The sequence below is a fragment of the Quercus robur genome, chromosome 8 (genome assembly GCF_932294415.1).
Source record: "Quercus robur chromosome 8, dhQueRobu3.1, whole genome shotgun sequence".
NCBI lineage: Eukaryota > Viridiplantae > Streptophyta > Magnoliopsida > Fagales > Fagaceae > Quercus > Quercus robur.
In genome coordinates, this window is record NC_065541.1 from 12,273,381 (window position 1) to 12,285,600 (window position 12,220).

The window sequence follows — 12,220 nt, forward strand, 5'->3', positions numbered from 1 at the left end:
TCATTAAACTAAACTAAGTAGTAGTGCCAATTCTTTGACTTTGAAAGTAGCATTCATTCCATAAAGAAAATCCCCAAGAACTCCATTCGTTGAAGGCCGTCATTTACAATTTCGCATCTTTGATATTTTGTATGGTTTCATTAGTGAGAAATAAAAAAAGCTTCATCTAACTAGCCAAAAGTTGAAGGCTGGTAATAAATAACTTAATATATCTGCAACCTAATCTCTTGCATGTTGGCTGCTTTTACAGCAATGCTATTATATTTTATTTGAAGGCTGGATCTCTAATATGTATGCTCTATTTCTTCTTCAAAACTAGTCTGACCTAGCATGTTCTTTGTACAGGCCATGGAAGGACCTTTCATTGGAACTCACTGATTCACAGAAGATGGATGAACTCCATGCTTGTCAAACTCTTTTAAGTCATTTTTGCCAATGGAATTTCAAGAAAACCATTAAGTTTGCAGGTATTATTACCTTTAAAGGTGGACAGATCTGGTGTGTATGAATGGGAAAAAAGCATTATAAGAGCTTGAAGTCTGATAAACTCCCAAGGTTTATTAGAAAAATTAGAGATTCTGGAATAACTTTATGCCCAGAAAGGTAGCGTGCAGAGTGTAGTTGAATCCCATGATTTTTAAGAAAGCTGAATATTATATTTAAACATTAAAATGCATATGACTAGGACAATGGCGGTTGTAAGTTAATGAAGGTGGGTTTGAAACATCATGTTACAGGCTTACAGCCATTGTATGAGAATTAAAGAAATCTCAATGCAGCCAGCATTCAAGGATGTCATGGCAACACAGTTGTACTCGAATGCCAATGTTATTTTAGACTTGGATTTGTTGTAATTCTTGTTATTGGTTAATTAATGGCTAAGTCTTCAAATCTCTCTGTATATACAATTTGTTTTTGTTCTGAGTAGCGGCAGCTCTACTACCAAATTGTTGCAAGAAAATGCTTCTAGATAGCACTCCACACAAGATTGATTATGAAAATATTATGGACCTTTGAAAGATATCACGAAATAAATAACAGGAATGAGGAAAAATTGACAAGAAAATAGACACAAACCCACACACTAGAAAAAATACCAAGAATTTACATGATTTGGCTTTTAGCCTATATCCACAGGCATTGACAAAAGATATTTTCACTAATATAAAGGTGAAAAATACAAAATGGTGTAATAGCACCCTCACAAGTCACAATGACGAAATCCCAATACACCCAAATTGTTCTCTCATACAAAATACAAACGTTGGGATTCAATACAAAGTTTGGGGTTGCACCCAATACAAAGAGAAGTTTTCTCTTCTCTCACAACCCCTCCACAAGCCACTTGCAAGAGATCTTTAACTCTTACATTTTGCCACACCACTTCAGAATAACAAGCTCCGTATATCGAAGTGTTGACAATGCATGCAAATGAGAAACATGCAATTAAGGTTTGAGAAAATTCAAGCAGACAAATTGGAATGCCAATTAAAATCTAAATAAGATTTTTATGATCCCTTTCAGATTGGATGTCTGTATAGAATGAAATATTTGTTGGATATCTGTTGTGATCGGTGTATAGTAAAAAGTGTAAAAATGATGTTCTAATAATAAAATATCACTAAAAAAAAGTTGTACAAATATTTGTCTCTTGTTCAAGAAATAAAAAGAAAAAACACATTATCTATCAAAAATAAAATAAAATAAAACACACACATCAAATATATTATATGTTTGTTGTCTTGTGTTGCTGAAAGCATAAAGTGTAAAGGAACTAGGAAAGTAGAATTATCACACACACACTTGTAACGTATTTAGAGTTCAACGATATAGCGATGTTAAAAGAAAATAAATAGAAAGCAAAAGAGTAGTGTAATACAGAGATGAGAATCTTGAGGACGGACACCTCTACAGAAGTAGCACCTGCATCCATCCATGAGCCCGCCACAAATTTAATCTTCGAAGTCTTCATCTTCGTAGTCATCATCTTCATCATGTTCGTCGTCTAAATCAATTGAACAATCCCGACCAACATCTTCGGAGCCATATTTCCTTTCCCATAAGAAGTCAAATAATGTTGACCTTGTAGGATCGTCTAAAACAACAGAACACAACAATAGTTTATTTTGTCAAAGCAAGAAGTAATGGGAAAAAAAAAATATATATATAATAAAAGGTTCGTGTAGTTAAAACCTGTCCATCTTATATCGTTGTTGGCAGACATCCCTGTAGGCTCGTCTATCTGGGCTACCTGAACAACCAAATCGAAAGCCAACAAGCATTTATATATTCTGGCAACGCAAGAGGAAATAAATCAAATAATAATAACATTTTTAAAATTTAATAAAATTCGTCTCAAGCTCCCAACTAGACAAACGGTACTTATCAGTGAGGGTTGATTATAATTAAGCACATGGACAACATATATAGGATATTTGATGTTATAAATCAAATAATTATTAGTAGTAGTAATATGTATACCTCCTAACTCTAATTTAGTGAACAGATAAAAAAAAAAATAAAAAAAATCCAGGAATATTGGATTACCTCTCCATTTATAAGCAGACTTCTGTCTGGAGTACGGGTAAAAGTCGTCCTCATGTTCTTACAGCTTTCCACTCTTAACTCCCACAATTTTGGCAGTATAAACTGATAGTTCTTTGGGCAGAAGTTAACAAGGCTTGGTAGACCTTTGAGTCCCATAAATTCTAGTTGAGGGAGCGTTACATCTTTCTGAACTCCAGTGTCTCCTTCATGTGTGAATACTTCCATTAATTGAGAGTTTTCTTTTACTATGAGAATCTTTAGTTCTAAAAGACTATCAGCGATGGTCCTGGGGAAGAGAGACTTCAATTTATTGCAGTATCTGACATCGACACTTTCCAGTTTAGAGAAGCATAAAGGTTGGGGATGACTCTCTGATAAGACTTGTTCTTCTGCATTTTCAACAATTAGATGCTCCAATTCGTCACACCTTTCAATTTTAAGAAATGTCAACTTTTGTAAGCTTTGAGCGAGGGCCGGTGTGAAGAGATGCGTCAATTTTTTGCACCCGATAACTTTTAAATCTTTAAGATTGTTGAAATTTATAAGTTGGATTGGACCCTTCCATATATATGTCAATTCATGTAGTTCGACCAAGCACATTTTCCTCAATCTTTGGAAAAACTCATCTTGTTGTTCTCCTTCTCTAGTAAGAAAACCTTCAAAGTTGAACACCTCCTGCAATCCTCCACAGTTCTTTAATTCCAATTCTTCCAATTTAAAAAAAATGGAAACTGGATTCCAACAATCCACATGGAAGAGACACTTCAATTTATTGCAACTTTCGACCTTGACTTTGACCACATTTGGTTTAGGGAAGCATAAAAGTTGGGGATGACTCTCTGATAAGACTTGTTCTTCTGCATTTTCAACAATTAGATGCTCCAATTCGTCACATCTTTCAATTTTAAGAAATTTCAACTTTTGTAAGCTTTGAGCGAGGGCCGGTGTGAAGAGATGCGTCAATGTTTTGCACCCGATAACTTTTAAATCTTTAAGATTGTTGAAATTTATAAGTTGGATTGGACCCTTCCATATATATGTCAATTCATGTAGTTCGACCAAGCACATTTTCCTCAATCTTGGGAAAAACTCATCTTGTTGTTCTCCTTCTCTAGTAAGAAAACCTTCAAAGTTGAACACCTCCTGCAATCCTCCACAGTTCTTTAATTCCAATTTTTCCAATGTCAAAAAAATGGAAATTGGATTCCAACAATCCACATGGAAGAGACACTTCAATTTATTGCAACTTTCGACCTTGACTTTGACCACATTTGGTTTAGGGAAGCATAAAGGTTGGGGATGACTCTCTAATAAAACTTGTTCTTCTGCATTTTCAACAATTAGATGCTCCAGTTCGTCACACCTTTCAATTTCAAGAAATTTCAACTTTTGTAAGCTTTGAGTGAGGGCCGGTGTGAAGAGATGTGTCAATTTTTTGCATCTGATGACTTTTAAATCTTCAAGATTGTTGAGATTTATAAGTTTAGTTGCGCCCTTCCATATGCACCTCAGTTCAAGTAGATCAATCAACAACATTTTCTTCAATCTTGGGAGCAACAGATCTTGTTGCTCTCCTTTTATAGTAAGAAGCCCTTCAAGCTTAATCACCTCTTCGATTCCTCCACAATTTTCAATTTCTAATTCTTCCAAATTTGACAAACCTTGAATCCAATCAAATGAAATTGCATTCCAATCGTGTAGAGACAAGATCTGTAAATTTTGAAGCTACACATGTACCAATTTATATCTCTATTAGTTAAAAGCAACAGGAATTCACATAAATTGTGACTAAAACCCACTAAAAAAAATAATCCTTACATGTGAAATTATATGGCAAAATGAAAGTATTAAAAGCTGTACAACATAATTTTACAATGTAAATCCTTAGAAGTACATTATGATTATTAACAATAGTTTACTTTAGGTGAAACTCTATTACTGTTTTTTTGTTGTTATAAAAAATGAATCTTATTCTGATTAAACTCAATAATCAAAAGTCTAAAGATATTTAAAAGGTTTTTATTTTATTTTAAATTTCAAATTATTTTATAATTTAGTATAATCTTTGGTTTTATAAAAACTTGGATGTATACAATGTGCACTTGTCACGTAACTTGAAGTGATTTTTGTTCTTTTAGTTTTACTATTTATTTTAATAATTTATATTTATATTATTGAAATATTTTTTATTTTATTTTATATCCAATTCTTGATTAAGTCATGCCTTGTATTGACATAAGATTAATCCTTTATAATAAATTGGGTCTTAAAAGTCATGATTACACAAAATAGTTTTCTGAAACACTCTGAAACGACTAAAATACGGATTTATCTCATGGCTATATATTTTATCAACAAATTAAGGCTCCTAACCCATATCATTTCTCTCACATCTCGTGGAATTGGCCTTCCCAATAAAAGTTCATATATATGCAAAATAAGAAACTTCATGAGACCCAAGCATGCTCTAATTGGTAGAATATCGTTTTTGAATCCAAAAATGTTGGGTATATATGTGTGAGTGAAGTCTCACATTAAATAATAATAAGAAGAATGGGTGATTACAATAACATAATTGGACCTAAACTCATAAGTTTAAGTTTTGGGTTAAGTGATATTACTGTATGTTATAATAACTACTCGATCTCTCCCTCACATGGCCTTACTTGCAAAGCTCAATTTACTAGAAGACAAGAAGCATCAAAAGAGTGAGCATACAAGCTTGAGGGACCCATTGTCAAAGAAACCAATTTGTTATTTAAGGGAAATTAGATTTGCTAAATAGAATTTCTCTCTATTACAAGCCAAAAGAAAAGAAAAAAGAAGTTCTTCATAGGGGGCTCAAATGGCGTAGAGTCGAGACTCACATTTTTGACAGATTGATATGAAGCTTGGCATGTCTTCTTCAAATTGTTGACCTCAAATGAGCTAGTATGTAAAGCATGTATTTTGGTCAGTATCCTCACATTTTACAACACTTACAATAAGGAAACTCCTGATTGCTCTTTGCAAAACTTAATCGTAAATTGTATATTCATCAAATTACTAATCATTCACAGGTCCAACATTCTAAATGCCCTATAGGAAATCCAGCTAAATTACAAATCATATACAGGTCTAGCCATCTAAGCACCTTGCACTAATCAAAAAACCTAACCAAATGGCTTGACAAAGGCAATTTTGCCATTCTTAATAAAGGTCTAGCTGTCTAAGTACTTTGTACTAATTAGGAAATCCGACCAAATATCTAGAAAAACACCTTTCTTTTTTCTTTTTTTCATTTATATATATCTAAAAACTAAAGCGTATTATTTGTTGTTGCTACACTTCTATTAAGCCACATCAACGGCCACATCATCCATTTATTTTCTACGTCTTCTTTTCTCTTTTTAAAACGTTTTTTCTTCCAATTCTTAAAAAAATTAAAAAAAAAAAAACTCTTCCTCTTCCTAGTAGCCCACACCTACTGTTATACTTCTTCTAACTTTTTTCCTCCATGTTTGCCTCTTTATCTTCCCACTACTTTTTAATTTTCCGTTGCACTTCTCTCATCCTTTTATCTTTCTTATATTTTGACTCTTCTTCTACCCATTTTATTTTGTATAAATTTGATATCATTTCTCCAATTCAATCCATATTTTCCCACACAAAAACTGTGAGTACTCTCTCTCTCTCTCTCTTGGTGGATATTTTTTCTTTCTTATAACTCTATATAAGGTTGATGGTTTTTTTAGTATGTGTTTTGATATTGTATTTTTTTTTTTTAATTTCCTATCACAAAGTCTTCTATCTCTCTTTTATAGCTTTGGTTAAATTTTGGTTTGGATTAATACTTAGTTTTTTTTTTTTTTTTTTTTTTTTTTTTTTTTTTTTTGGAAATTGGAATTTGAATTTATATCAAAATACAATCTACATGGCTATGAATTTGAATATGTCTACCAATTGTTTGAGTAATAAATTATTATAAAGTTTATCTTTTATTCCTCTGGTTTAATTTTTATTTTTATTAAGATAACATTGTAATTTTGTAATGAGTTTTGATCATTATGATAATCTCCATATTCCTTAAGAGATGAAAATTTTGAATAATAAATTTGAAACTTATAAATTTTAGTGGTATATTAAGCAAATTTAAGTTATATGAATATAATTCACCTTAAATAAATATGAATCAAATACACAAAAAATAATAGAATGATATATTTGCTGAGTTAAAAAGAAAAAAAAAAAAAAAACTTGTAGAAATCTTTTTTATTTTTTATTTTTATATATAGAAAATACTTGAAGTAATTGTTTCTTTTTTTTTATATCACACCCCATTATATAATATTTATATATTCCCACACATTAGTTCTTAGTAAAAACTAGAAAAGTGGTCAAAGACCTTTTACCTAATGAATCAAACCCTCTCCAGGCTTCACATATTGAGTTTCTTACCCATCACTTCCACCCTCCCCCCCCCCCCCCCCCCCCCCCAAAAAAAAAGAGTGCATTCATCACCATATAGCACAACACCTATATTACAACGAGAATAATTTGTCAAGCAGCCACAACCTTTGACCTTCATAGCCTCTAATCTTCATATTTCTCTTTCAAACTTCATGTAATCTACATACTTGACAAACTCACAATACTTTTCTACACTCTAAAGATATTCAATACTCTTCGAAGAAATTTATACACTACACAAATTTTATCAAGAACTAAATATCATCGTCATGGGAAAAGTCATCTAAGTGGGCACTAACACTAAATTTGTTTCAACATTAACATTTTGGAAAATGAATTATTTTCCAATTTTTTTTTTTTTAAACTATATCATTTTTGTTAGAAATTTAAACCCAATTCCTAGATTTGTAAGGTGTGAAAAATAGAAAAAATATGAGCCAAAAGAAACAATCACACAAGACAAGATTTACGTGATTCGACAATGTGCCTACCTCTTCAATATTATCAAATCAATTACAATATGCTCTCAAGTTTATGCCTAACTTGAAATCCACACCAAATACAATAATACCTCTCTAAGAATAATATAAACTCACTTGAAATCTTCAATCACAAAACTACTTGTGATTGTAGTATCCAAAACAATTTATTATTAGATAAAGCCCGAACTAATTTTCTTTTCGTGTATATGTTTCAGGATTAAAGAAAATCTCCCTGCCTTCTTTACTCTCACGCAAACAATTTTTTTCACTGCACTCAACGCAAAACACGCGTGGCCCATTATTATTATTATTATTATTTTTTTTTTTAATTTTTTTTTTTTTCATGCAGCACACTTCACTTTTCTCTTTATGCAGCTGCCCCTCTCTATCTCTATCATTAGAAAAAACCTTACTCGCTGCTTTTTATAATTTATATATGTTTGACTTTTTCTATTCCTATTACTATTAGAGATAGGAATCCTTAATCTTGGTTGGCAAGCTCATCCTTTGGGCTAGTCACGTGGGTTGGACTCACAATTTTCCTACATTTGGTAATGACTTTAAAATAATTTATGAAATTTTTTTTTTCTTTTTAACTTTGTGCGAGATAAAGTTGTTTATAAAATATTTTTAAAGGAAAATAACTCTATCTCATGTTAAGCTAAATAAGATAAATTAAGAGATAGTTTTTCTTAACCCAATTCTTTTTTGATATTACCAAGCATATGAAAATATGAAGGAAAAAAAAAAGACTATATTTACATAAGATTTTTCCTTTAAACAAATGGATTGTTAGTGGAAAATTATAAATTTGTGATGCCCATTACAAATGTTATTATTATTACATGTGAGTATGTGACATCGCTTCAATTAAAAGTATAACAAGTTTCTTTTTTTATTTTCATTTCAATACGTGCTAGTCCTAACTCCTTAGTAACAGTATGGCAACAGTACACTACTTGAAAATCTTTTAGCTTATGTTTGGATTGCATTGAAAATGAAAATTTTTTGTGTTTGATGGTTTTTGTGTGGGTCCGTATATTGTTCATGGGACTCGCAATTATGGGTATCAATAAATTTTTCTTTAAAATTGAGTTTCACAGTACTATTTACACATTTAAAAATTATTTTGCTATAGTATTTTCAGTTTTTAGTTTTCAATTTTTAGCAATAAGCGATATCTAAACAAACCCTTAGTATTCCAATTTATTTATTTTGGTTTGTTTACTATTTTCACCTCAAACAAAAATGGAATTCAAACACCGGTGCACTAGTTTTTGTCTCATAAAAAAGTGCAAAACCGAAGAAAGAGTAGAATAAATAGAATTAGGAAATTACCTTTTGCAGAGCTGGCACATTCGCTTCCACATCAGCCAACTTCACTTTAGGACAGTTCACCACTTCTAGCCTCTCCAATGGCAATGATGGCCAAACTGAAGAACTATTTCCTCCACCAAAACTGACAAGCTCTGGTAGGTTCTCTAATCTTAAGTTTCTCAACTTGGATAGCACGCTGTTGTTTCCATCCCCATCATCTCCTCCTTTTTCATGGCCAAGTACTTGCTTTAATTGAGGAAGATCTTCTAATATTAGACTTTCTAATTGGGGAAGATCTCGAGCAATTGAGATTGGAAATATATATTCCAGATTTCCGCAATACCATACCTGAATAGTCTTTAATTTTGGGAAGCCTGTAGGTTGATGGTGACTCTCTATTTCACAATCCCCAACTTCTCCTTCTCTGTTCTGGCCGAATACTTTCTTTAATTGAGGAAGATCTCGTAATTCTAGACTTTCTAGTTGGGGAAGATCTCGAGCAATTGAGATCGGAAATATGTATTCCAGATTTTCGCAATTCACTACCTCAATAGTCTTTAATTTTGGGAAGCCTGTAGGTTGATGGTGACTCTCTATTTCACAATCCCCAACTTCTCCTTCTCTGTTCTGGCCGAACACTTGCTTTAATTGAGGAAGATCTTGTAATTCTAGACTTTCTAGTTGGGGAAGACCTCGAGCAGTTGGTAGACATACCAGATTTCTGCAATTCCATACCGAAATAGTCTTTAATTTTGGGCAGCCTATAGGTTGATGGTGACTCTCTATTTCACAATCCCCAACTTCTCCTTCTCTGTTCTGGCCGAATACTTTCTTTAATTGAGGAAGATCTCGTAATTTTAGACTTTCTAGTTGGGGAAGATCTCGAGCAATTGAGATCGGAAATATGTATTCCAGATTTTTGCAATACCATACCCCAATAGTCTTTAATTTTGGGAAGCTTGTAGGTTGATGGTGACTCTCTATTTCACAATCCCCAACTTCTCCTTCTCTGTTCTGGCCGAACACTTGCTTTAATTGAGGAAGATCTTGTAATGATAGACTTTCTAGTTGGGGAAGATCTCGAGCAATTGATAGACATTCCAGATTTCCGCAATTCCATACCTGAATAGTCTTTAATTTTGGGAAGCCTGTAGGTTGATGGTGACTCTCTATTTCACAATCCCCAACTTCTCCTTCTCTGTTCTGGCCGAATACTTTCTTTAATCGAGGAAGATCTCGTAATCTTAGCCTTTCTAGTTGCTGAAGACCTCGAGCAACTGAGATAGGAAAGATATATTCCAGTTTTCCGCATCCATGTGCTTCTAAAACTGTGAGATTGCTGAAGATTTCATACTGGTCGACCAAATTACCGAATGTAGCGGTATGATTTCCCCCAATTGTATCAACGATGCATTCCATCTCACAAGACTCGATCGAAAAATATTCCACGGTATGGAACAACGACTTCAATGCGTTCATTGAGGAGGCATTCAAATCTTCGATTACTAGGGTTCGCCAAGGTGTCCCAGGAGTCCAGAACGGTTTGCCAAGGGTTAGCCAAGGGTTCACAGGAGTCGAGAGCGGTTGGCCAATCACTATGAAATATCTATGCAAGTGCGGGAAAACAAAGCCCTCGGGTAAATAATTCGAGTTCAACTTTAGAGAGAGATTAACCAAGCGGGGTAATGAGTTCAACTCTGATAAGTTAGCGTTGCTTATTTCTGAGGTTGTCCCTTCAACATCCCAATTCTTGAAGCTCGTATCAATGATTAGTTCTTCTAATTGGGATAATCTTCGTATCACATTTGGTGGAATCTGTCGCAGTTGATCACAATACGTCAAATCTAGCATTTTTAAACTCACCATTTCCCCTAACTCACTCGGCAATGCCTTTATTCCACATCTGTAAAAGCTTAAAGCCTCAAGTCTCTTTAACTTTCCCAATGAAGAGAGGTTATCATTAAAATGGCAGTTTTCCAAATATAAGGTCCGAAGGTTTGTCAATAATTCGAGTGATTGTGATGATAAGATTATGTCATGTAGTGCTAAAACCTTGAGACAATTCATCCCTTCAAACAATGCGTTAGAGATATTTTTGGAACTTCGAATTCCACCCAATAACAAAATGTTGAGTCCTGGACATACCAATTTATCAGGAAGTTGTTTGGTGTTGAAATACATCAAGGAGATTGCTGTGGCTCTTTCAAAGTTTGTGTTTCTCTCTAAACGAGTGCAGGCTCTTAGCTCGAATTCATTTTCCCCTTTTGATGTTATCCATAAGCCAATATCGCGAACCATGTCATGCATCTTCACAAATTCTTTATGAAAACCTTCTAGTAGTAAAGAAGAATCTTTGAGGCTATTGACTGCTGCACGCACTTGGCACCGTGCGTCTTCAAGTAAGTGAAAATCTTCATCTTCCTCTAATCCCATGACATATCTAGTCAATTCTTCAATGGGAATATCATAGTCTTCTGGAAATAAAGAACACAACAAAAAGCATAACTTGGTTTTGCGTTTTAATTGATCAAAACTCCACTTAAGACATGCATAAGCATTTTTATCTTCATCTACACCTTCAATATCAACAAGTCTAGACTTTCTTAGTTGATGCATTGCCGCATTCCAATCATCGACAGATTTTCCTGTAAGAGCCTTTCCCACTGTAATGATTGCTATAGGCAAACCTTTGCATTCTTTAACAACTTCTAGTACCACATCATTCAAGCCTAGGCAATCATCAACTATTGCGGTTTTTTTCATCAAAGCCAATGATTCTTCCTCCACTAAGAAATTTAATGGAATTTTCCTTTGACAACGCATCAAATTGCATACATGCACACTTCGAGTAGTCAAAAGCATCTTGCAACCCCTGTGATCATCACAAGATGGAATTCCAATAGCTTCTAAGTTGACATCTTTCCAAACATCATCAAGGATTATGAGGATCTTCTCTACACTCTTTATTCTTAAGCATATTTGACTTGCCCTTGCCATATCGCTCTCATCATCAAGTTTCAAATTTAAACAGCCTGCAATTTCACCTTGAATTCTCCTAACGTTTGGAGTCAACGACACAACAGTCATCACAATTTCATTGAAAATATTTAGTTCTTTGGTTTTCTTGTGCACTTCCTTCACCAGTGTTGTTTTACCAACCCCCCCTATTCCATGCAGTCCAATCCTTTTATTGTTATCATCATGCAATGCCTCCATAATTTGTTGGAAAGCCAATTTTCTAGATTCAAACACCTCGAAATCACTAGATGAAAAGATCTCTATGCCAGGAATCGGAGCAGGATGGGTCAATTCAGAAAATTTGCCCTTATCTTGGAGCTCTTTGACAACATTTGTCTTCTGAATGGCTTCCTTACATAACTTGTATTGCCGAATCCAATCAGGACACCAGCCGTTACAGAACCTCA

General features: G+C 33.6%; 1 protein-coding gene across 1 annotated transcript in view; it reads right to left on the reverse strand.

The window, feature by feature from the left end:
- Positions 1 to 1,583: 1,583 nt before the first annotated feature.
- Positions 1,584 to 12,220, reverse strand: part of LOC126694620 (probable disease resistance protein At4g27220) — a 190,843-nt gene continuing 180,206 nt past the window's right edge. Inside the window, exons 6-8 of the mRNA XM_050390989.1 lie at positions 2,548 to 2,974; positions 2,194 to 2,251; positions 1,584 to 2,095 (exon numbers count right to left, since the gene is read on the reverse strand). Coding sequence (XP_050246946.1) covers positions 1,953 to 2,095; positions 2,194 to 2,251; positions 2,548 to 2,974 — 628 coding nt within the window. The 3' untranslated portion in view covers positions 1,584 to 1,952. The remainder of the gene's footprint in view (positions 2,096 to 2,193; positions 2,252 to 2,547; positions 2,975 to 12,220) is intronic.